Source organism: Myxocyprinus asiaticus, chromosome 18 (assembly GCF_019703515.2).
Source record: "Myxocyprinus asiaticus isolate MX2 ecotype Aquarium Trade chromosome 18, UBuf_Myxa_2, whole genome shotgun sequence".
Taxonomy (NCBI): Eukaryota; Metazoa; Chordata; class Actinopteri; order Cypriniformes; family Catostomidae; genus Myxocyprinus; species Myxocyprinus asiaticus.
The window spans coordinates 15,882,864-15,908,280 of record NC_059361.1 but is presented as its reverse complement, the minus strand read 5'-3'; the positions used below and the strand labels follow the sequence as shown (position 1 = coordinate 15,908,280).

Sequence of the window (25,417 nt, the reverse complement as noted above, 5' to 3'; positions counted from 1 at the left end):
CCCTCTACTAGCAGCTTCAGTGTGAGAGCTCATTCATAATGAAGCAATCTGCTGCGCGAGGCGCACACTGAATCGGCAGTAATCTACCGCGCGACACATTCATCCACATATCATAATGTGAGAGAAGCAGTTAAACTGTAAAATGTGCTGTTCGAAATGGGACCATCCTCGTTTGGCTCTTTTATGCACTAGATTTGTTGAGCAGAAGTGCATGAAGACCTATGGATAACATGCCGCGCACTGGTCAACTACAGTACATACACTTCGTGACGCGCGGATCCTCTGTAGGGAAATGAGACGAGTGAAAAGTTAGACTACATGAAAATGTCGGCGACTCATGCCTCACCTTTGCCCAACAAAACTTACCAATATGAGGATGTGGACCAGGATAAGGGCAACTGGCAGATTATTTTTGGCTTATCATTTGCCATTGCAACTGTCACTTGCATGGGAGGTTTGTACTCGCTTCTGTCGCTACTTAGGATGAGGAGTAAGTCTTCCCTGTGTATGATAGTGGCTTCACTGTCCATAGACGACCTGATCAGCGTCGTGCCGCTCACGCTCTTCATGATCCTGCAATGGAGGAGCGGAGACGCGAACCGGTCGGGCGTAATGTGCACCTTATCCGGACTCCTCTATGTTTTCCAAGGGTTGTCGAGCAATATGAAAGCCTGCCTCATGGTTGCCTACACTTTTTACGTGACAAAGCGCTTTGGAGTGTATCAGACACCTAACCGGCCTCTCGGGGTGTTCGTGGCGGTGCTCGCGGTATGGACGGTCAGTCTGGTGGTCAGCGTCCTGCCCGTGTGCGGTTGGGGTCGCTTCGCCCCCGCGTCTCTCGGCTGTCTCCCTGTGAACGACAGCTTCTACGTGCTGCTTCTCTTCGCTGTTTACTCACTGTGTTTCTGCGGGCTGGTAGTTTGCTCGGTTCCTCTGATATATCAACTCATGTGCTCCTCAGAGGCCCTAAAGGCATTTTACCCGAGCTATTTTGAAATTGCCGGCTCGGCGCCGTTGTGTGAGATACCCTCTCTTTCACGGGATAGCTTGGAGAAAAGTTTAGGAGCCTACAATGAATTCAACACGACCACAAGCAAAACGGAGACATATTCTCTCTCATATTCACCGGCAACCGGTCATTTTCAGAAGGATGTTTCGCAGAGTGCACGGCATTCCCCTGTGTTTTTCTCTCAGAAACGCTTCTCGATGATTCTGGCCATGGCTCGAATGGTTTTGTGGATGCCAATGATGGTGAGAGCGTTTCATGTTCAAAGCATTTAAGTGTATTAATCATAATCATATCGATCAAAAGTGCACTATAACCGCACTTTGCAGCCTTAAAGGCATAGTTCACCCAATAATTTAAATTCTCTCATCATTTACTCACCCTCATGCCATCCCAGATGCATATGACTTTCTTTCATCTGCAGAACATTAATGAAGATTTTTAGAAGAATAGCCTATCCATTCAGTGCAAGTGAACGGTGACCAAACCTTTGAATCTCCAAAAAGCACATCAAGGCAGCATCCATAAAACTCCAGTGGTTTAATCCATGTCTTCTGAAGCGATCCAATCGGGTTTGGGTGAAAAACCGATTGGATCGCTTCAGAAGACGTGGATTAAACCACTAGAGTCATATGGATTACTTTTATGGTGCCTTTATGTGCTGTTTTGAGCTTGGTCACCATTCACTTGCATTGTGTGGACCTACAAAACTGAGATAATCTTCTAAAAATCTTTGTGTTCTGCAAAAGAAAGTCATACACATCTGGGATGGAATGAGGGTGAGTAAATTATTAGAAAATTTTCATATTTGGGTGAACTATCACTTTAAATGTCTTTTTGAACTGAATTCATGATGCATTGTTTGTGTGAGCCAGGGGAGGCATTTTTATGTCACGTCAAGTCAAGTCAACCTTTATTTATAGAGCACATTTAAAAACAACAGAAGTTGACCCAAAGTGCTTTACAGATCAGACGAAAAAAATGACAGTGATATAAATCAGATTGATTTTAAGTTAAATATAAAACATAATAAAATAATTAAAAACATTTAAATACAACATCATGCATTTATCCAGTTTATATAGGCTGACCTACCAATACAACCTACAGTATCAGTGTAAATGTTTCCATAAATATATTTCTTTCTCTTTGTAATTTATTTGTTCTGTTTAACATCCTGGAATGATTGGATATTCATATTAAGTGATTACCTTTCATTCTCATTGGGATATGTTGCTCTTGCAGACACAGATCTTGGTGAGTCACGCTGTTCACATGCACAGCTCGTCCTTGGAGACTCTCTGTTTTTTCCTGACCTTGCTCTCCGCAGCGGTCACCCCGGTCTTCGTGCTTTCAGAGCGCTGGATCCATCTGCCGTGTGGCTGCTTTATCAACTGTCGCCAAGGTTTAGGATCCGAGCTCTCTGACGGTGGGTTTTCTGATAAAGTGATACCCGGTTGGCATAATGTCTTTTGATACCTCCAACTATTGGGCGCAGCTGTTTAATTATCATGGCATTAATGATTGTATATAATTCATGTAATAGGCCTTTTAGTTCATATAAGGTTTTCCCACTCATTTAATTAATAGAGCTTTGCACTCATGCCCTCAATTCCTCACTTTAAAAAGGGCACAGTGACATCTAAAAAAACTTTACACAATTCCCTTCATCATGTTTTTTTTTCTTTACAGCAAAGAAAAGGAGATTTGAATTCAATCTCTCCTTCCAGCAAGGCTATGGCATGTACAAGATCTCCCACGCCAAGTCGCCGTCTATCGAGAAACCCTCGTTTAACAGTTTATACAGTTGCGATTTCTCGGAGAGCAGGGTGGCAGTGCTAGACAGTGGTCAGATCGGTAAGTTCAGCACCACGGCAGCGGAGGACAGCTCCCTCCACAGCGAGCTACTACTGGAGGAGAGAGCAGACGGCCCGCCTCAGAGCTCCGTGGAACGAGACGGATCATGCAGCGTCTCTCCTCAGGTCTCAGTCTGCTGTCGTGAGGATCTTAACCTTGACAACTCGTCCGTCTTCGATGGCCCAGAAAGGAGACTATCCCATGAGGAGTGTCGTAAGATCGAGCTGACGGACTGGGAGTGGTGCAGGAGTAAATCAGAAAGGACTCCGAGACAGGTAGGATAACACTCAAGCTTCGAACCAACAAACAAAAATAAGCCTTGGGGTGTGTTTCTTTGGAGCACTTTTAAAAAAGTTGGGCTCACTTTCCATTACAGTTTTCATGTTGTTGTGTATTTACTTAAGCAATGTGTAATTGTAATGAATTATAGTTTACAGACATCATAATGAAATAAAAAAAAATCAGAGTGACTATTTGCACTTGGTGTACTAGCACCTGCCACACAGCATGGCTATTTGAACTCAAATGGTCTGATGGAAACACAGAAATTTAAGACAAACTGCAACACCAAGTTTTGATGCAGTAGCGTAGGGTGTAAAGATGGTATGGACATACTTTTTTCATGCAGACGACCCGGGTTCAATTCCCCCTTTTGCCCCCCTTTCCATCCTGTTTCCTGTTTCCACTCTTAATATTTCCTTTATTACAACTTATAATAATTAATAAATATTCATATAAAGATTAACTGCCTCGCAGTGATTTGGTCATGGTGTTACTACAGTAATAAGGTGTTAATATAGTAACCATGTTTAATTTTGTTGTGACTGATTTTACTACAAAATACTTTGGTGATACTATGGTTACTGTTGTAAAACCATGTGTGACAATCTTCCCCTGTCTAGGGGTTGGTGAAGAATTTAAATAAATGGATAAATGGAGTAAGACATGAATTTCTAGTCTCCAGCCCCAGCACTCCTTACACACGAATAAACAAAAGTCAGTTCAAATATTGAGTTGTTTCTTTTGTATAACAATAATGGGAATGTCATAAACTTCAGGAGGGGATATTAGCCAAAACCACAAACATTAAGAATCTTCTCTTAAGAGGGAAAATAACTTACCTAAAAAGAAACACAAAAGAAAAACACTCAGGACTTCCCTGTCTCCCTCTCTATGAATAAACAGGACCCGCCTCCCTACTAAATTTCCCAATATAACAAACAAAAGATAACTAAATTGTAACAGATAAATGAGAACAGTATGAATACAGTTCGTCAACAACAGACTAACAACAGCACAGCTGAAAATTACACCATCTGGGGCAGGAGAGAGGAAATTCTCCCATGGATGCTAAACGCTCAACTCTATTCTTGCGGTCGCTTACAATGCAATCTCTCTAGACAGCTCACAATCGATGCTGCCAATGCATGCCTCTCTTCTCTCATTCTACCTCTCCTTTTTATGTGAGCCACAGTCCACTTAGTGGCCAATCACAGCAAGCAGGACTCTGCGATGGTAACAGGAAACAGGTGGCAGTAATTAGTACCTGCTCAGAGGAAAGTGGAAGAGACAACAGGAGAAACTGATAGATAGAACACACCCAAATAGTGACAATTCACACACCAAAAACACAGATGTAAATAAATACATTCAGGGATGTAACATCCCCACCATTAAATTTACAACCCAGTGTTGTAAATACAAACTTTAAATTTATTAGTTTTTTTTCCCTAGTTTAACACTAGCACAGCCGGTGTACACATGATTAATTCTCGACACAGGCACGGCATTCTAACCCTTTCTTATGTCGTATGTCAAGCGCGTATTCCTGCACAATGAGTGACCAGTGTAACAAGCGCTGAATCGAGCTAACATATGAGAAAGAAAGAGCAAGGGGTTATGACAGTATAGACTACAATCGGCACACAACTACCACCTAGGTAGGCCTCAAAGTGCTGAAGTGCCAGCAGAAGGGAAAGGGCCTTCTTCTCAATGGTACTGTATAGTTGTTGACACTTAGAGAACTTCTTCGAGAAGTACGACACAGGATGTTCGATTCCTACAGGGTCCTCCTGCAACAACACAGCTCCAGCTCCCATAAAGCTAGCATCTACCTGCAACTGAAATGGTAGGTGAAAGTTAGCGGCAGACAGAACCGGTGCATTGCAGAGCAGGTCTTTTGCTGCTTCAAATGCATGCTGACATTCAGCACTCCAGAGAAATTTTCTAGAGGTACTGAGTAGATCAGTGAACGGAGAAACTACCACTGAAAAATTCTCACAGAATGCATGGTAATAGCCAGTCATTCCTAGAAATTGGCGCAACTCACGTTGATTACAAGGAGTGGGGAACTTAAAGATCGTCATCACTTTTGCTTCCAATGGTCTTAAACAACCTTGACCAACTTTTTTACCAAGACAGTTTGTCACCACCCTAGCGAACTCAAACTTGGTCAGGTTTAAAGTTAACGAGGCGTTAGTCAGACAGTCAAATACATGAGCTAGCGATTTCGTGTGGTCTTTCCAACTGTCTGAATAAATTACCACACCATCCAGATATACATCGCCATTTGTCACCCCTGACAATACTCTTTGCATAAGTCGCTGAAATGTAGCAGGTGCATTTCGCATTCCAAAGGCAAGGACCGTATACTGCAGAAAATTGTCTGGGGTGACAAACGCAGAAATTTCAGAGGCGCGAGGTGTGAGGGGCACCTGCCAATAGCCTTTAAGCAGGTCAAACTTGGTGACATACCTTGATAAACCTACCCCTATCAACGTAGTCTTCTAGGTGAGGCAGAGGAAACAAATCTGGCTTCGTTATGCTGTTTACCTTACGGTAATCAGTACAAAACCAAAACGAAGAGTCAGGTTTTGGTACCAAGAACCACGGAGAGCTCCAAGGGCTCTGGCTAGGTATGGCCAGTCCGTTTCGCAACATGTACTCAACTTCTGCCTTCATTATTGCCCTTTTTGTGGGGTTCACCCTATATGGATGCTGTTTGCACAGGGAACACTCACCTACATCAGTATCATGGGTAATGACTGTGGTCCTACTTCAGAGAACAGATTAGAATGAGTATTCAACAGCTCATTAACATCCTCACTCTGTTTCTCAGACAAATGAGAGAGACAAGTTGGCAAATCACTCAATATCTCAGAGTTTTTCAAACTCCCTGCAGCGATTTGGCTTTCCTTCACATTCAAACCATCATCTTTCAAAGTATAGACGGGAGACAAGACAGCAGTGGTAGCAACAACAGCAGGTATTTTTCAGCGGGGGTGGTGGTTTTACTCTAATTTCAAACCAGATATCATTTTAGCATGTTAACGTGACACACTCGACTCTTTCACTTTTGGTCAGGAGTACCTACAACATAATCTGTGTCACTCAGTTTTTTCTCCACATGGTATGGTCCAGCAAATTTAGCTTGGAATTACAGTCCCACTTTCGTACTCGGGACTGGCAGAAGAACAAGAATGTCACCAGGCTGAAAACTGCGTTCTATACTTTTCTTGTCGTAACGAAGCTTCATCTTAGTCTGTGCAGCACCAAGAGAATTTTAGCAATCTCCCAGGCCTTATGAAATTGCTCATGAAAGGAAGTAACATAGTCTATGACTGTTACTGTGGAAGGAGTTTTTAGCCAGTAATTTCTCACTCAAGAGCTTTAAAGAACCTCGGACCGTGTGACCAAACACGAGTTCGGCAGGGCTAAAACCTAATGACTCTTGCACTGACTCTCTTATGGCAAACAACAGCAAGGGGAGACTGTCTACCCACTCTTTTCCTGTCTCAGTACAATATATGTGAAGCATTGATTTGAGCGTCTGGTGAAACCGCTCTAGCGCACCCTGGGATTCCAGGTGGTATGCGCTCAAGAGCTTGTGGAGTACACCCACCTCTTTCAACATTTGCACAAACACTTTGGAAGTAAAGTTCGAACCTTGGTCCGTTTGGATTACCTTGGGTAAACCAAACGTAGTACAAAACTTTATCAGCTCTTTTATCAATGCTTTGGCTTTGAGTGAGCGCAAGGGGACAGCTTCAGTGTATCGAGTTGTGGTACATATTATAGTCAATATATACTGATGTCCAGACTTGGACCTAGGCTATGGTCCTACACAATCAACTATTAGGCATTCAAATGGCTCACTCATGACTGGAATTGGCTGAAGAGGCGCAGTAGGGACTTTGTGATTTGGTTTTCCTGCAAGTTGACAAATGCTACAGGTTCGGCAGAACTTAGAAACAGCAGATCTCATTTTTGGCCAAATAAAAGTACCTAGAAATGCGGCAGATTGTTTTTTGTAACCCCTAAATATCCGGAGAGAACATTATCATGGGCCAATTTTAGAACCTGCGTACTGTAACTGAATGGCAGTACAATCTGACATACTGCTTTCCAGCCTTCATCTTCAGTAAATGGAGATTTCCACCTGTGCATTAACACCTCATTCTCCCAGAAGTAAACTGCCCTTGCATCTGGCAAATGTTTATTGTTGTTTGCAGCCTCAACACAATCTGCAAGGGAAGGATTGGACATTTGTGCTGCAATCAGTGCTTCCCTATCAACTTTAAATGAGATGTCTTGAACATTCGACAACTCCTTAGATTAAGTGTGAAGTTCAGGGCCAACTGAAAACTCACACTCCACAGGATCTGAATGGGAAGGCAGAAAGTATTAGAGAGATCAATCACATCTCCAAACTTTCATTTCATTTTACCACATATGCCAGGAATATAGATGAATATGCAGACGGCGGATCAGCTGTTCCTTCAGGGTAGGTCCTTGTACCACCACCGGATGAGGAAATACTTTACCTGCCGCGATATCGTTTCCGAGAACAAGACCGACTCCATCAACAGGTAACTGTAAATGAACACCCAGCTTAACAGAACTGTGAAAAGGTACAGATTTTAAGTGCACAGTGTGGAGAAGTACATTAACACAGCCCATTTCAATGCCATGCACTAATACATCCGTGCCAGTGGACGACTCCTCAGAGAAAGGTAACACTCCCTCTAAAATAAATCACTGAGCCACTCCAGTATCTCGGAAAATTACCACTGGCTTTTCTTCAGAGTTATCACCCAGGGACACTAATGCTGTAAAGCTAGTAATTTTTAATTTCAGCACCAACTTAATGAGTCACGGACTGTACAGAAGCAACAATTTTTGGCTTTACATGCAATTTCTATTCTTCCACACCTTGCAGTCTGATATGAGGTGACCAGGATCGAGGCAGAAAAAGCAAACTCGTGAATCACTCCTCTGCATAAAGACAGATCTAAGAGTGGAACCTGTTTTAGGCTCATTTTTAGAACTGCTTGAAAATATACAGGCAGTTTCTCTCACCAAATCCCCATACATTGGTGATGAAGTATTGGACTGATGAACCGGAAAAACATTACGGTGTGTCAGCACAAATTCATCAGCCAATACTGCCACATCAGCAAGTGAAACTGTTTTCTGTTTATTCAGATGGACAACTACCTTCTCTGGTATACAACTCTTGAAATCCTCTAGCAAGATTAACTCCTGAAGTTTCTCAAAAGTCGTAATCTTACCTTGCAAGACACCACTTCTCAAAAAGTGTTCTCTTTTGCGGATTCAACAAAAGTCTGTTTGGTGTTTTTTGAGAATGACCTAAATTTTTGCCCGATGAGGTCCATGCCAATTCTTTCGAAGGGTACCTTGATTAGCAGTAGAGGGCACAATGGCACTTTTGGGGTGGCCGGTGGATTCACCAACTGACATTCACGGCACACCGCACACCACCCGCTAATGTCTCTGTGAATGCCCGGCCAAAAAAAAAAAAACAGGTCATTATTCGGTTGAGTGTTTTTTCCTGTCCTAAATGGCCAGCTATCGGATTATGGTGAGCCGCCTGGAAGAGAGTTTCCCGATGGTTCTACGGCACTAATAACTGGGTTGTATCCTCTTTTGTTTGAGTGTCCTGCGTCACACGATACAACTGATTTTAATTAATGAAAAAATATGGGTATGCGAGCGCGAAGTTAGGCTGGAGCTGTTGACCATCGATTACTCTCACTTGGTCAAAAGCGTGTTTGAGGGACTCGTCACGTGACTGCTCTAGAGGGAAATCCCCTTCAGGGAACTCTCTCAGGGCTGGAACTTCCTCCCTTGCGTCATTTTGACACAGAGCAGACGTAGATGGCCTTGGCACCGCCTATTCTGCCATAGCATTGCACGTCACACACCGAGATATTATTTCACAGGACCCGTCCACACATATTTCCCTTAATAAATTCTTAAAATCAGGCCTTTTCATCCCCAAAATCAGTGGATGGGTGAGGCAGGAATTAACCGCAGCCTCTAATCTATGCTTTCTCCCCTGAATAGTATCTCAGTGATAACCACCGGATATGTGTGAATATCCCCATGCACACACCGCACTTTCACCCATCTATTTGTGTCCAATGTTCCGTCTTGTACCAAGCATTGGTGGATAGATGTTTGGGAACAGCCAGAATCCACCAAAGCTTGATATGTATCCCCCTGGATACTCACCGGTATCCGATACGCCCCAGCTCGATCGGTGGCAGCCTGTGGAATGTCAGAAATCCGGACCAGGGTCCCCAACTCCATCACTGGACACTGGTCCTGGAAATGCCCTGACTCCCCGCAGCTCCAACAGACCGGCCCAGGCTTCCCTACCACACCCGTGAAGCTGGGCTCGTCAACCTGGGAGGGATAGCTGGGAGAGACAGGGTTAACAGGGGACACAGGTGAGGGGAAAGACCCCCCTAACCGGCAAAGAGGTTTGGGAATGGGACCACCTGATTTCCTGGGGCAGGAATGGGAAGGGCGGGAGTGGGGTTTGGGGGTAGGAGAGAGAGAAGAGAGAGAGAGAGAGTCTCCGGTCCACGGCTTCTCGGGAATCCCGTCATGTAATCCTCAGCCAGCTGGACAACTTCCTCCAGCAACGCCGGACGGTGGCACCGGACCCACTCGGCCATACCACGGGGCAGCTGGGAGATGAATTGCTCCAGTACCACCAGATCTACAATGTCACGAGCGCTGCGGGTTCCCTCAGCCAGCATCTATTTCCAGCAGGTATCACGGAGCTGCTGCACAAACACGAATGGGCAGCCGTGCCTTCTCAACCTCAAGGAGCGGAAGTGTTGACAGCTCTGTTTGGGGCTCCGGCCGACCCATTGCAAGATGGTTCTCTTCAGGTAATTATAGACGAAGAGGTTGGCTGTGGGGAGTTGTTAGGCCGGGAGTTGCGCATCCCCAGAGAGTAGTGGCAGCAACCGGGCCGCCCACTTTTCGGGCGGCCACTTCCACACCTCAGCTGTCTTCTCGAAGAGGTCAAGGTATGCCTTGGGATTGTCGGCGGGCCCCACCTTCACCAAGGTGACTGGTGGGATGGCCGAGGTGGGCTCCGGGGTTGAGGTAGCAACCCCTCATGAGCGATCAGTCTCCAAAACACCTGCCGATCTTCTGCTTTAGCCTGGAGCAGGAGTTGGAAACGCTGCTCCTGCTCCAGGTGCAGCTCCACAAGTGCCTGGTGCTGGGTCTGTTGGATGATGGCGAGGGTCTTAATCACTTCACCCAGAGGTGAGGATTCCATGATGACGTCACTCCTTCGTATGTCCTGGGTTTCGGCACCAGTGTGATACAGTGCATCCGGAAAGTATTCACAGCACTTCACTTTTTCCACATTTTGTTATGTTACAGCCTCATTCCAAAATGGATTAAATTCATTATTTTCCTCAAAATTCTACAAACGATACGGATGGGGAGTGTCGGTGCACAGCCATTTTCAGATCTCTCCAGAGATGTTCAATTGGGTTCAAGTCTGGGCTCTGGCTGGGCCACTCAAGGTCATTCACGGAGTTGTCCCGTAGCCACTCCTTTGTTATCTTGGCTGTGTGCTTAGGGTCGTTGTCCTGTTGGAAGATGAATCTTCGCCCCAGTCTGAGGTCCAGAGTGCTCTGGAGCAGGTTTTCATCAAGGATGTCTCTGTACATTGCTGCATTCATCTTTCCCTCGATCCTGACTAATCTCCCAGTTCCTGCCGCTAAAAAACATCCCCACAGCATGATGCTGCCACCACCAAGCTTCACTGTAGGGATGGTATTGGCCAGGTGATGAGCAGTGCCTGGTTTCCTCCAGACATGACGCTTGACATTCAGGCCAAAGAGTTCAATCTTTGTTTCGTCAGACCAGAGAATTTTGTTTCTCATGGTCTGAGAGTCCTTCAGGTGCCTTTTGGCAAACTCCAGGTGGGCTGTCATGTGCCTTTTACTGAGGAGTGACTTCCGTCTGGCCACTCTACCATACAGGCCTGATTGGTGGAGTGCTGCAGAGATGGTTGTTCTTCTGGAAGGTTCTCCTCTCTCCATAGAGAAACACTGGAGCTCTGTCAGAGTGACCATCGGGTTCTTGGTCACCTCCCTGACTAAGGCCCTTCTCCCCCGATCGCTCAGTTTGGCCAGGCGGCCAGCTCTAGGAAGAGTCCTGGTGGTTCCAAACTTGAAATGTTTCTGTACCCTTCCCCAGATCTGTGCCTCGATACAATCCTGTCACGTTGGTCTACAGACAATTCCTTGGACTTCATGGCTTGGTTTGTGCTCTGACATGCACTGTTAACTGTGGGACCTTATACAGACAGGTGTGTGCCTTTCCAAATCATGTCCAATGAACTGAATTTACCACAGGTGGACTCCAATCAAGTTGTAGAAACATCTCAAGGATGATCAGTGGAAACAGGATGCACCTGAGCTCAATTTTGAGTGTCGTGGCAAAGGCTATGAATACTTATGTACATGTGATTTTTTTTTTTTTTTTTTTTTTTAATAAATTTGCAAAGATTTCAAACAAACTTCTTTCACGTTGTCATTATGGGGTATTATTTGTAGAATTTTGAGGAAAATAATGAATTTAATCCATTTTGGAATAAGGCTGTAACATAACAAAATGTGGAAAAAGTGAATACTTTCGGATGCACTGTATTGTTGGAAGTTCGTTATCAAGAAGGAAGGAGTCGGGAAGCAACGAAGCAGTTCAGACAAGTGTTTATTTTCTGCCCTCTCACACAGTTCATGCAATCGTGCTTGGTGGCTTCTTAACTCAAGGTGCTCAAACAGGTTTCTTAACGGTTTCACAACATTAAATTTCTTCAACAACTTCTCAATAACATAAACTCTCTGTAAACACACCAACATCACACTCTTGTGTCACTCTCTCCCCACTCTGGCATGTTTGGGCTGCTTTTGAGGTCTCCCTTTGCTATCACTGTAACAAGAAACAGCTGTTAGAAATTACACCAGCCAGTTTGATGAACCACACCACTCCCCCTCTCCCGCAAACAGACACACGACCACGCCCCCATCCCCACAGCTACCAAATACTAACAAAGTCTACGTAAACTTCTGACCCACTGGGAATGTGATGAAAGAAATAAAATCTGAAATAAATCATTCTCTCTACTATTATTCTGACATTTGACATTCTTAAAATAAAGTAGTGATCCTAACTGACCTAAGACAGGGAATGTTTTCTTTGATTAAATTTAAGGAATTGTGAAAAACTGAGTTTAAATGTATTTGGCTAAGGTGTATGTAAACTTCTGACTTCAACTGTACCTTGAATTATGTCTAAGAACGTTTTAAAAATAATAATTAAGATGGCCTATATACACTCACATATGTAGAGTAAGAAAAATATGTTATTACTTTTTACTTTAGTGTTGTACCACCAGACATTTTTAGAGTTATTAAATAAAAACATTTGATGGTTTAAAGCTTTTCAAAATTGCATGACTGTAAATGCATATTTGAATCATTTTAGACAGCTGTATTAGCTTTATCTCTGATTTATTTAGTGTTTGCAAGGAAAAATCATAAAGCTCAGAGACACTAATAGACAAAATGAAGCCTCTATTTAATAATTGTTGGGGAATAGCTAAAAGGTTGCTGGAAGTGAAAGGATTCTACGATAGAGTGTTTATAGAGTGGATGAATTTAACTGAACTTGTATTAATGTAACACATCATAAGAAAGTTTTTCACTGCTGCTCAAATGCTCCTCAGATTACATAATTTATATGGATAAATGTTTTACAACTGAATAGTCTAAATGTTAAATTAAACAAATGACAATAAAATGCAAAGTAATCTCTTCAGTAATCAAAACACCTTTAGAATGTAACTGTATTCTGATTACCAACTATTTAAATGGTAACAGTAGTGGAATACAGTTAATCATATTTTGTATTTTAAATACAGTACATAATCCCATTACAAGTATTCTGTTACTCCCCAAACCTGTAAAAAACTTTCAGAACAACAACAACAACAACAAAAAAGCCATTTACATATATTTTTATTTTGGCTGTATTGTATCAGGAACACAATGCACTCTACAGAGACAGGCAGAGGCACTTAGTCAGATACATTGACATGATTTAATGCTGTTTTGCTGAGAATTGATTTGCTGGCTTGTTTAGGCGTGGTCTCTCCATTCAGACATCCAGCTCACTGTTTAAGTATTGCGTATGGGCCAATTTCATGTTAAATGCAAATACAGAGGGACAGTTTTTACCTGACGGTACTTTCATGTAGGTCTATGGATTAAAGGTTAAAGGTGGGCATGGTGGACCTCTGCCTTTCTTATAAAGGAGGAAGCGGGAGCTGGGTAAACATCCAAACGTAAGACATTTATTAACACACACTTTTCAGTGTCACACAAAACAGTGTACTTTTGAGCACCCCCTCAACATAGACACACACAGACAGCTTCATGCATCTCTTTCTCTCTCGAACTGTGGCTCTGACTCCTCTTTATCTTTCTCCCAGCTGATTGCGATAATTCTCCCCCAGCCGTCCATCCTTATCGCTCGGCCATGACCTGCTCGCCACATACCCCCATCACCCGTTTCTGGAGAGGGATTGTTGGCCTCTGGGGTCACAACACTCTGTTTCCGGGGAACAGGAACAGGATGGGGAGGGGGGAGAGAGAGCAGAGAGAGAGAAGAGGGCTCGCCGGCCCCCGAATACATCACCAAACGGTCCTCAGCCAGCTGGACTGCCTCCGTCAGCGACGCTGAGCAATGATATTGGATCCAGTCAGCCGTCCCTTTCAGTCGCCAGTTGACGAACTGCTCCAGCACCACCAGATCGGGCAACTCCTCAGCATTGCGATCTTCAGCCAGCGGCGAGGACTCCATAACAGCGCATCCTTCCTCCTCCAAAATCCCGGGTTTCGGCACAAATGTGGCAGACCTCTGCCTTTCTTATGAAGGAGGAAGCGGGAGCCGGGTAAACATCCAAATGTAAGACATTTATTAACACAAAAACTTTTCAGTGTCACACATAATGGTGTGCTTTTCAGCACCCCCTCAACACACACACAGACAGCTTCATGCGTCTCTCTCTCGAACTGTGGCTCTGGCTCCTCTTTATCTCTCTTCCAGCTGATTGTGATAATTCTCCCTAGCCATCCATCCTTATCTCTCGGCCACACCCTGCTCGCCACAGTGGAGTAAGCGACTCCTGATAAAGACTGTTGATATTTGAACTTAACAGCCAAACAAACACACCCCTCCCTTCAGTGCTCCTTCTGAAGCTCCGCCCCCCAAATTCATGCACATGCAATAGTGTTGTGTGGATTGGTCCTATCCACTTTGTTTATTTTCCCATTTACAGAGCCCGAGCTGTGTACAAACACTGGATTTTTTTTTCAGTGCACACACAGAATGGACAGCTAGCAGACCGTGAAGAGATATTCGTGGGATTTGACAAAAAGTGTATTGGATTAAAATGACTTAATCCACCTTTAATAGAACACAGATAGTTAGGGTGACCAGATTCCTGCTTTAGGAAAATGGGACAGCTCCCTCCCAGCAAAAATTAAATTTACGTATCGTTACCTAGGCACAGGTCAATGCAAAGTAGAGGGTGCATCCGCATCTGTAACTGTTGACGCCTTGTACTTTTCACTGGCAGAAATTTTTCTCATTGTGCGCTTGTCTTTTAAGAGGTTTATTGTAAAATGCAGAGCAGTCCAGTTCATAAGACATACGAAAATCATTGTCTTCATGGCTGTACATTTAGTCGAGATTTATCCGGTGTCCAGGCTGCATTCATTAATGAGAACACATGCTTCACAGATGCAGATGTCCTAGGCAGACATAAAACAAACTCCACTGGTCTTGCTCTCCATCTCAAGAAAAATGTCTGTCCATCTCTCAGATGTGGCTGTCTTGTTCATGTTCCACTCAGTGATGCGACGAGTGACAATGTTTTTCACCCAAGCCCACTCATCAAAGAGCATGGTTTCGTCAATCAAACTGAGAGTGGGGATTCTAGAGTATAAGTGTCGAAGATGCTCTGAATGTCTTTCCACTCTGGGATGTCTCTCAGTAGGGGCCACTCAAGTTTTTCTGTGAAATTTGGAGGTAATCCACCAATGCTGAATAAAAGTTTCTCACTGCACAAAAGAAATCATCTGCTCGCATGTCACCGGCTTCAACCAGTGCATCCAACTGCTTTTTAATGTCAGAGGGTATTAATGATTCCTCCAGCCTGTCCTGCAAGACTTTTCTCAGGTCATGAGTGTGCAAAGCTATGGCCATGCACAAAAGAATGATAAGTAAAAAGTCTTTAACTTGCGAGAAATCGCTAACACTTGGTATGGCACACTTACTTTTAGCAGCAACCGCATGCTTTTTTGTATGAACATGCTGTGCGATGTCAGTGCAGCCTCCATGGGCGGTGAAAAAGCGAGCTCCACAAATCTCACACCTCACTTTACTAGGCTCTGTCTGTGACTCCTTTTTTAGAAATGTAAACTCTTTTTGAAGATCCTCATTAAATGTAATTGCGCGTTTCTTTGAAATTTTTCCAGCCGCAATTTCATCTGTGTGCTCTTTCAAATTGACTCTTCAATCAGTTCACTAACTGGACATCTATTGATAGGGGATTGTGATTGGATAGTTTAATCCAATCACGTACTTCAAATAACACAGTGTGATTTTATTGGTTTTACAAGCTGTATCCTTGGCTACCTTCGATTAGAATACTCACGTGACTGAGAAAGCCGCATAGGCGATAGAGAAATTTTAGGAGAGTGGAAATACGGGACAAAGCACGATTTGTTCTGAATAAGTCAGGACACTAGAAAAAGTGCTTAAATACGGGACTGTCCTGGGAAAAACGGGACATTTGGCCACCCTACAGATAGTGGAATCTGACTCTTCCTCTCCACTAAACACTGGAGTCAGCTGTTTTGCATTGCAGACACCTAGCAGGGGCTCTTTTATTTAAATTAATTTTTTTCCATCACAAATGCATTTTTCATCCCTCATGCACACTGACTTTTTGATGAACATGCAATCATGTCTATGCTCATACAAAATCACATACATGACTGTATACTGAATTCTTCATACAGAGAGAAGGGGAATCTTCTTACCTCTGTAAGGTCACCTTACTCCTCTCCTCAATCTCAATTTCAGACAGAGACTTGGGCAGGAAGTTGGCAGGCCCACCAGAGTCCATCTCTGCATTGGGTATTCACCCTATATTGAATGTATTCATCTCTTATTAATGTAATTTTCCTAATCAAACCTGCTCATAGCTCTTACCTCCAGCTAGTGAACATTAATTTGATTAAGAGTGCTCCCACATTCTCTGCAGTAGAGGATGAACGTGATTACACAACTAACTGGTTTTGTCTTGTTTTGACATTGGAATTCAGAATGACTACCTGGACAGCTATTTTAAGACTCACAATTCTAGGTTAAATGTATTGCATCAACTTCTTTTACAGAAAATTTTTATTATTGAAAATCATGTGTTAGTGGTAGCTGTTGGTAGTAGCATGGATCTTAGTTAGTTTTACATAACAATTTTCTATTCTTTCTCTGACCCTTAGAATTAAACAGGGCTGCTGTGCTTTTAAAGGAATTGTTCATGCAAAAATGGAAATTCTGTTATTATTTACTCACCTTCATGTCGTCCCAAACGCTTATGACTTTCTTCCTTCTGCAGACCACAAAAAGGAAATGTTTAAATAATATATTTATTATTAGGAGACCTACTTTAATTATTAATATAGCACTCAAAAGTGTCATAAATTTGTCCATACAACTTGTGTATCATATACCATGTTTTCTGAAGGCATATGATTACTTTGTATGATGAACAGACGGTAATTTAAGTTGTTATTTACTCAAATCAAATCATAAAAAATGTCCATAAACACCCTGCAGTCCAATATGGCTACATTTATAACATCAAACCTCATTGGTTCTTCTGCGTCTTGTGACCAAACTTCGTAACAGCCTCTTTTGAAAACCTGCATTAAATTGTGACAGGAACACATAACTACACAACATCCTGATGTTTAAAGGTGCGCACACATCTGTCATATGTTGGATTTCTCTTGTCAGAAATCCAGTGATTTCATAATAAGCCATTTTCCTGCTTAGTTTCAATAGATGTTTATTTATTTATTTATTTGACTAGAGAGGAAATGTTTAGTTTGCACAGAATGTTTTAATAGAACACCAAACTAATTTACTTCAAAAGATCAAAGAAAATGTATATATGTTTAATTATATGACCCCTTAGAACAAGTTGATATTATTTTCTCTTTTCTATAGTGCCTTAAGCGGTGTGTGTTTCCTACCCTTTTTTGGTACTATTTGGTCTTGCAAGAAGTATGATAAAAAATAATGATCTCATTTTTCTCTTGCAAAGGTCTTCTTGCTATGAGGAATGTAGGATTTATGACAACAAAGGCAGTTCCAGTAAAAGCATGAAGCTAGATCATGACTTAGACATTCACATTCTCCTGTGGCAGTGACACAGAGTAGGTGGAGAGGTCATAACTGTCACCGATGGCACCCATTAACCTGGGGCAGAGAGTATTTTGTGAACTTGGGTCATATGTAAGTTTACAAGTGGTCATTTGTGTAAGATAGCCATTAGTTTGGGTTGCTCTACAGTATATGTAGAGATTGGCTGTCTTTGTGAGCAAGGCATTATCATTTTTTTTTCTTTACAGCTCTCTGGAATACTTAATTCTGATTGGTCAATCATAGTATTTAGTGGTCAAACATTTCTGAATAAGGACAGTTGACCATAGCAACATTATGTAACTGACTGCTCATCTGGGAAATCTATGTTTACATAGCTGTGCTAATTTTTTTTTTATCTCTTTGCAGTCTCAACAAATAAACTAATAAAATAATTTAAACTCATGGATCAATATTTCTTGTCCATGTATTTATTTATTTGGTAAATAGCAGTGTAATAAGCAGGGTAAAGTACAGCCAGCCTGTCATTATCACAAAACAGACTGATCACACTGTGAATTCGTCAACAGGAGGTTGAAAGTTCAGCTGCTAAAATCGGTCTGTGCTTACCAAAATTTGAACCACTTGCCCCAGTGGCCGAAGCTGAAATTATTGCTACTAGCAAACCCCAACCCTAAACCTAACCATCAGTGGACTAAAAATGCAATTTTAGAGTTAAAATGCAACGTCCAAATCACGCTTACCATTGTTTATGTGAATGCGATAACTTCCTGTTTTCCATGAAAGCAGATCCCAGAGACACACAATGTGTTATCATTAGTGCCACAAGAACAGGTGAATAGATTTGAATTGATGCAAAAATGTCTGATTGGGGATGGTGCTTGTCAGTAATTCAGCAGAATATGGTCGATGTCAGTGTACATTTGAAGCAGCATGTTTTGCAAAATTATCCCCTTCAGGGTGATACAAGACCTGATCACCCTGTCAGGATGCAATAGCCTAATGACCAGCTGGCTGTACATTATCCCTGATGTGGGTGTGATGTAAGATTCAAGTATTCATGTAGACGAATATCTGCATTTTTAAGATTTCATCAAAAATTATTCATTGCAAACAGAACAACTAGGCCAATCACACACGTAATCATAAACAACATCATAAAAGGCCTGGGACTTTTTTGCATTTGCCATTTTATTTCCATCTGCTTTTCCTGCCTTGACTCTGTGATTTGGATGATGTAGTTATTATCCTTCATCGCCCCAGTGCCTCTAACTCATCCAGCGGTGTTATTCTACTGGGCGAACTCACATCCATACCCTTACCCCAGTCACATGGTCTGTACGACCTCTGATGAGCATTATCATGATATCTGATGATCATTTGAATGATGCACTGCATTTTGGGCATAGCTTGCTTAAGGCACACATCATATTGTTGACATCTCATTTCTAATGTAACGAGAGAAGAAATGAAAGGAGGGAGAGAGAGAGAAAGATCCTTATCTACGGCTGCTGAGTTGAATGGTCAGATGAAATCAGATCAGAATGCTTGAATTATTCACAGTCCTCAGTCAAGCGTGGCATTTCAATCTATTACACACAGGCTCCATGCCGATTGTCTCACTTTATTGTGAAAGGGGTATTGCAAGTACCACCATACAGACTCATCTGAATGTCTCTTAGATGACTGATGCTGCAAGTTGCTTCCAGGAGAAAGATCTAACAAAGGAATCATGGATGTGTATGGTTCTTGCCTTAATTTAACCGAGCTTTTGTTCTCAATGGACAGGGCAAACTCGTGGCAAATGTCTGGCAAAACGGAATCACATTTATCAGCCTGCTTTTTAAATGTCATTGACTTTGTGTGTAATTGAGAGCTTTTTGACCTTTGAAATTCAAGTTTTTTTTTTTTTTTTTTTTTTTATAATTGTGTCATGCCCAACAAAAGTTACATCCTGTGAGATAGTACAATCCACTGTGTTGGACCACATTAATAAAATGTGTTAATGTGTACAATGATAAACTTGTAGCTGCATAATTGAAGGGGATGTTATTACAATTTGATCACATGCATGTTTGTTGTCATATTGTATCTGTACTGTAAAATATATTTCTATAATATGCTATAAACAGGGTTCATATAGAGTCTTGAAAGTTGTGAAAATGCTTGATTATCCCAGTTAGTTTTTCAAGGTTTGAAAAATGCTTTAATTATGAATATATTCCTTGAAAATGCTTGATTTGTCCTTAGGTTGTTGACAGTTATAAAAGCTCTAAAATTCTTGCGAATTTGAAATAGATATCATACAGTTATGTTATGTTTGTGGTGTCTCGTAACCGCAGGAGCGCACGTGCGCCGCTCCGCATCTTGTTTTGATGTCGTGCGCACACTGAAGTAGCCTACTGCACATCTCACTGTGGTAGATTGGCGCCAAAGAAATTATACTTGTATCTCCTGCTTTCATCAACATGCCAGAGTGCCGTTTCTATGACACCTGGCTGAAAGAGGAGACATAAAATATCAACAACAAGGGAATCCGTAAAGTGTGCAAAGAAAAAAAAGACGTCAATGGATGTTTGCACTTATCAGCAAAGAGACATTCTGAAGGTTTTAGATGAGACAAAGGTTTCGTTAAAACTTGAATTTACTTGGGAATAATTTACAATCAATAATACAATAAGTGGTATCGCATGAATACTTAAGTAGGGCAGAAAGTCAAAGTATGTGATAAATTAAATATGTTAAATCTAGAGCTGAATTAATAAAAATAAAATAGAAACCGTGATATCACCCCACAAAAGGCAGCAATTTAATTAAATAAATGTACTTAAAGTCTGGATTAACATGGTCCAAGCATGGCTACTGTTTTCAACTGTCTCAGCGGGTCGCAAACAGCGAACAGCCCACACACACAGGCTTTTCCACTGCACGGTATGGCTCGACTCGACTCTGCTCGCTTTTTGGGGGTTTTCCACTGTGGATAGTACCTGGTACCTGGTACTTTTTTTAGTACCATCTCGGTCGAGGTTCCAAGCGAGCCGAGCCGACACTAAATGTGATGTCAAAACCCTGCAGATCACTGATTGGTCAGAGAAAATCATCGCTACCAGCGTCATTGTTATAAGCTAGATGGCAGGTTAGCTTAACCTCGTGTGTCATCTTTGAGCTAACACAGTGGTGTCCTCGTCTGTGCTTTGGTGTATGATTTCCCAAACTCTCCTGTTTTTTTAGCTGTATTTTGTCTTGCTGCCGTCAGCCTCTTTTGAAACAAAGTTTGTCGTCTTGCTGTGAAAATCAGCCACATGCCAAGAATCAAGAACACCATTCCTACGATATCCTCCATTGCTCCTTTGTTGTAAAGGGGGGACACTCACGCACTCCCGAAAAATAAATAAATAACCAAATCTATTTGATATTTCTTTTAGTTTTCTACATGGAAATAAAAAAGTAACTACAGTAACCAGGATTGTTTTCTGTGTGTTAATGCAAGAATTTGGTTGTAATCATACTAAGGATTCCAGTCTTAGCTGTCTGTGGGTTTAAAGGAATTCTTGAAACTTTATTTTTAAAGATTGAGCAATGTTTGAAATCACGGAGGATGCTTTTTTATTATTGTATTTTTGTCAAGTAACATTTAGCATTGGATAATATTTAAATCTTCGAGTTGCTTGAAAAAGATTATTAAAGCACCTTGAAAATGCTTGAAAAGTGCTTGAATTTCACTCTTAAAAAGCTGTGCAAACCCTGTATAAAAACATCTTGGTATCCATCTATTTAGATTTCAGAGTTCTTTGGATTTTCAGTAATTAAATTAAAAGTGGTCGAAAAGTACAATGAATTTACCACTGAAGATTGTAACTTTAGAACCACTTTGATTTTATATAAATTATACTTTAAGGAATGGTTCACCCAAAAATGGAAAACAACTTTTTCGTGAGCACTTAACCCTACACTCAATTTTTTTTATTAATTATTGTTTACACTCTAATCTCTGTCTTAGCTCGTACTTTTCTAATACAATTGAAACTTTGTATTGCAGCACTTTTCATGTTACTGTCTCCTTAAGATGAATCACTTTTGTTATATTTTTCCTTTGGATAAAAGCGTCTGCTAAATGAAGAAATAGAAATGGAAATTTTATCATCATTTCATCACCCTCATGTCATTCCAAATTGGTATGACAAATATTTTTCTAATAAGGACCAACAAAGGAGAAAATTTTATGAATATTTCCGGTCCATCTTTTAAATATACAGGTAATTGCGGTTGGCTTGCAAGCTCATGTGAGAACTTGGGCTGTTAGTAGTTCTAAACATGTTCTCGCGAGAACAAGTTTCTTTCATAGTGGTCATGAATGTACAGAGATTTTCTGTGAATAATGACTTAAGTTTCAGGTTGTTTCTCAGAAAAACCTAAGTCACATAGACTAATTTTATGAGACTTTTGGTTGTTTTTTTTAAGCTTTAAAGTGAGTCACTACGCAACTGTCATTGCACTGAAAAGACGGACCGGGATGTTCATAAAATTATCTCCTTTTTTATTCTGCATAAGAAAGAAAGTCATACAGTTTTGGAACGACATTATGGTGAGTAGATTATGACAGAATTTGTATTTTGTGGGGAAGTTTTCAGTTTTAGTGAGTTGAATTTGTATGTAGTGGATGTCACACTGTTTAACTCTTAAACCATTTAGTTTTTGTCTCTTTATTTCCAAACAGAGATCCATGGCTGGGTTGGCCATTCCGTTATGTGCCTTCCAGGGCACAGTATCCCTCCATGCCCCCACGGGAAAAACACTGTCCCTCTCCACCTACGAAGTCAGCAGTGACGGCCTCAAGATCTCCCCTAACAACACCAAAAAGGTTGAAGTGTACCGTTCCAAATCAGTGGGTCACGAACCCAGTGCGGAAGAGCCCAACTCCGACAGTGGGGGTGTTGGAGCTGGAGTCGGTGACACCAATGTGAAAATCCACCTAGAGGTTTTGGAGATCTGCGACAATGAGGAGGCCATGGACAGTGTCTCCATTATTTCCAACATCAGCCAGTCATCCACACATGCACGTTCACCTTCGCTACGTTACTCTCGCCGGGAAAATCGTTTTGTGTCATGTGACCTGGGTGAAACGGCATCATACTCGCTGTTGATCCCTACCAGTAACCCGGATGCTGACAACATCAACATACACATTCCAGATACGGTGGAAGCACATAGGCAAAACAGCCGAAGACAGCACCAGGAGGCTGGAGGGTACCAGGAAGAGATACAGCTGCTCAATGAAGCCTACAGGAGGCAGGCAGATGACCAAGGGAACTAACACCAACAGATACATTAGGGTACACAAATGGGCTGAGATGGCCCAGGGAAGAAGTATGGAATGTTTGCATGGAGAATTTAAAGCTTTGGAGAAAATACAGTTAGCAGCAAGAATATCAGAGGCTGAAATGGGGAAATACTGCCTGTTTCAAAGAATCACAAGAGAGATATTGTTCTGCCAAGCTGTTTGCTTTAGTAAGCAATTTTGGTGTAAAAATAGGCTGGAAGCATTATGTGGTTTTCAGATTTTGTAACTGCCTTTAAGATTAAATGAGAGTACCCACATCTTCAAGGTAACGCACAGCAAGGAAGGGCTCGGGGTTTGGAAAGCGAGATGATTTATCTGCCAAAGTGCAGATAAAATGTGCTCGGAGGTAAAACAAATCTCAAGATGAGGTTTATGAGACAGAGAGAGAGCTTGCTCGGATGTGCCCTTAGTTTCATGCCTCAGCGAGGATAGATCAGAGGGTTATGATGCGGATGGTAACTTTTAGATTGTGAGAAGTGGAGCTGTCATGGTATGAATGAAGTGCTGGAGAAAAAGGCTGAAGTCCTTGAGCTGTTGACATATAGGCTAAAATAAAGGTTATTGAAGACTCGAAAGAGGAATGGGCTTTACTCATCTTTTTAATGTTCTGGCATTTATTAAATATAAATGTAAGTGAACAGATAGAGAGGGTTGAGGAGAAAGCTGAATAGAGGAGGATAAATTCTGTTAGGTGTGTGTGTCTGCAGTGCTTGTGAGACAGACAAAGAAAAGGATTGCGAGGGTGTGCGGAGAAGAAGCAACTAAAATAAATGACGTAATTTAAGTATTCTAGCTCAGGCACAGACCATACGGCATACTGAAAAAAAAGATGCCAAATGTGTACGTTGCAATTTTGGTAAAATACACATTACATTTTGTTTCTCTGCTCAAGAATTGCTAATAACACAGTTGGGGTGTATTTTCTCTCTGGCTAAATGTACACTTAGTATGTGTGAATTTATTGATAGCTGTATGTATGCTTGCTCCTGTATGTGGGAATTTGTACACCTTCTTTCTTGTTCTAAAGCCATGCACATATGTTATGGTTTATCAAAATTCCTGAGCTTGACTTCTGAGACAGAGACAGAGAGAGAGAGAGAAACTTTCACAGATGTAAAAGTGAGAATGATGCATAGGCCTATTTTATATGTTAATGTATGTGCAAATGAATGCTCGTTTTTGAGTCACTTAGGAATCCTTTCCCCCCATTTTCAGTGCATTACATTTGCAATCAGAAATGTGACCCAGGCCACTCACTTGCATTTAATACAGGCATAAATGTAGCTCTGCAATGAAACATTCATGGACGATTCCATGGATGCCTCAAAACTAAGATTAATGCAGGCTCTGACGATTCTGCTTATTTACATTGAAGCTTTGCCATATTAATATAGCCTATAAAACAGTTATTTAGAAATGTGAAAATGAAATACAACACATTCATAGAGGTGCACATAGCTATCAGAACTATTAATAATCAACTGCAGACATTACCTTATTGTTTTGTTATTTTAAAATGTCAAATCAAAGTGTTTTTCTTATGTATGTATATTGTGTATTCAGAAAAGCAGATCAAAATTTGTCTTTGTGTCATCAAGCAGCAAAATGCTACAAAATATTTGCATCTCTTCTCATTAAAGATTTATCTGCAGCAAACAGCCTTATTCAAGAGTTCAGATTAATTTATTGTACTCCCATTTGCTCTTCGCTGAACTGACTCCCATGGTATATACACCGATCAGCCACAACATTAAAACCACCTGCCTAATATTGTTTAGGTCCCCCTCGTGCTGCCAAAACAATGCCAACCCACATCTCAGAATAGCATTCTGAGATGATATTCTTCTCACCACAATTTTACAGATGGTTATCTGAGTTACCGTAGACTTTGTCAGTTCGAACCAGTCTGGCCATTCTCTGCTGACCTCTCTCATCAACAAGTCATTTCCATCCGCAGAACTGCTGCTCACTGGATGTTTTTTGTTTTTGGCACCATTCGATGTAAATTCTAGAGACTGTTGTGAGTGATAATCCCAAGAGATCAGCAGTTACAGAAATACTCAAACCAGCCCGTCTGGCACCAACAATCATCCATGCGATTATCTAATCAGCCAGTCATGTTCACATCAACCATCAGAATGGGGAAAAAATGTGATCTCAGTGATTTAGACCATGGCATGATTGTTGGTGCCAGATGGGTTTGAGTATTTCTGAACTGCTGATCTCCTGGGATTTTCACAGCATTATGGAAAATAAACACATGTCTGGAAGAAAATGTTAATGAATGGGAAACAATGATTAAAGCAGAAAAAACAAGTGCTCATTTAATGTCTACACATTATACATAATTATTTGCTCTATTTGGTCAAGGTATAGCACAGGGGAGACTGGGGCAAGTTGTCACAAACGCTGTATATCAG

At 41.6% G+C, this 25,417-nt stretch overlaps 1 protein-coding gene across 1 annotated transcript; it reads left to right on the top strand.

Moving 5' to 3' along the window:
• The first annotated feature begins 55 nt into the window (after positions 1-55).
• Positions 56-25,233, top strand: LOC127456359 (probable G-protein coupled receptor 149). The gene is made up of 4 exons (XM_051724805.1): positions 56-1,251; positions 2,252-2,435; positions 2,699-3,138; positions 22,374-25,233. The coding sequence occupies exons 1-4, from the start codon at positions 319-321 to the stop codon at positions 22,968-22,970; spliced, it is 2,154 nt and encodes a 717-aa protein (XP_051580765.1). The 5' UTR covers positions 56-318; the 3' UTR covers positions 22,971-25,233.
• The last annotated feature ends 184 nt before the right edge of the window (positions 25,234-25,417 follow it).

Coding starts and splice junctions, on each gene's coding strand:
- LOC127456359 (XM_051724805.1), top strand. CDS start 319: ATGAAAATGTCGGCGACTCATGCCTCACCTTTGCCCAACAAAACTTAC. Junction 1,252..2,251: donor TTTTGTGGATGCCAATGATG/GTGAGAGCGTTT, acceptor TTGCTCTTGCAG/ACACAGATCTTGGTGAGTCA. Junction 2,436..2,698: donor AGGATCCGAGCTCTCTGACG/GTGGGTTTTCTG, acceptor TTTTCTTTACAG/CAAAGAAAAGGAGATTTGAA.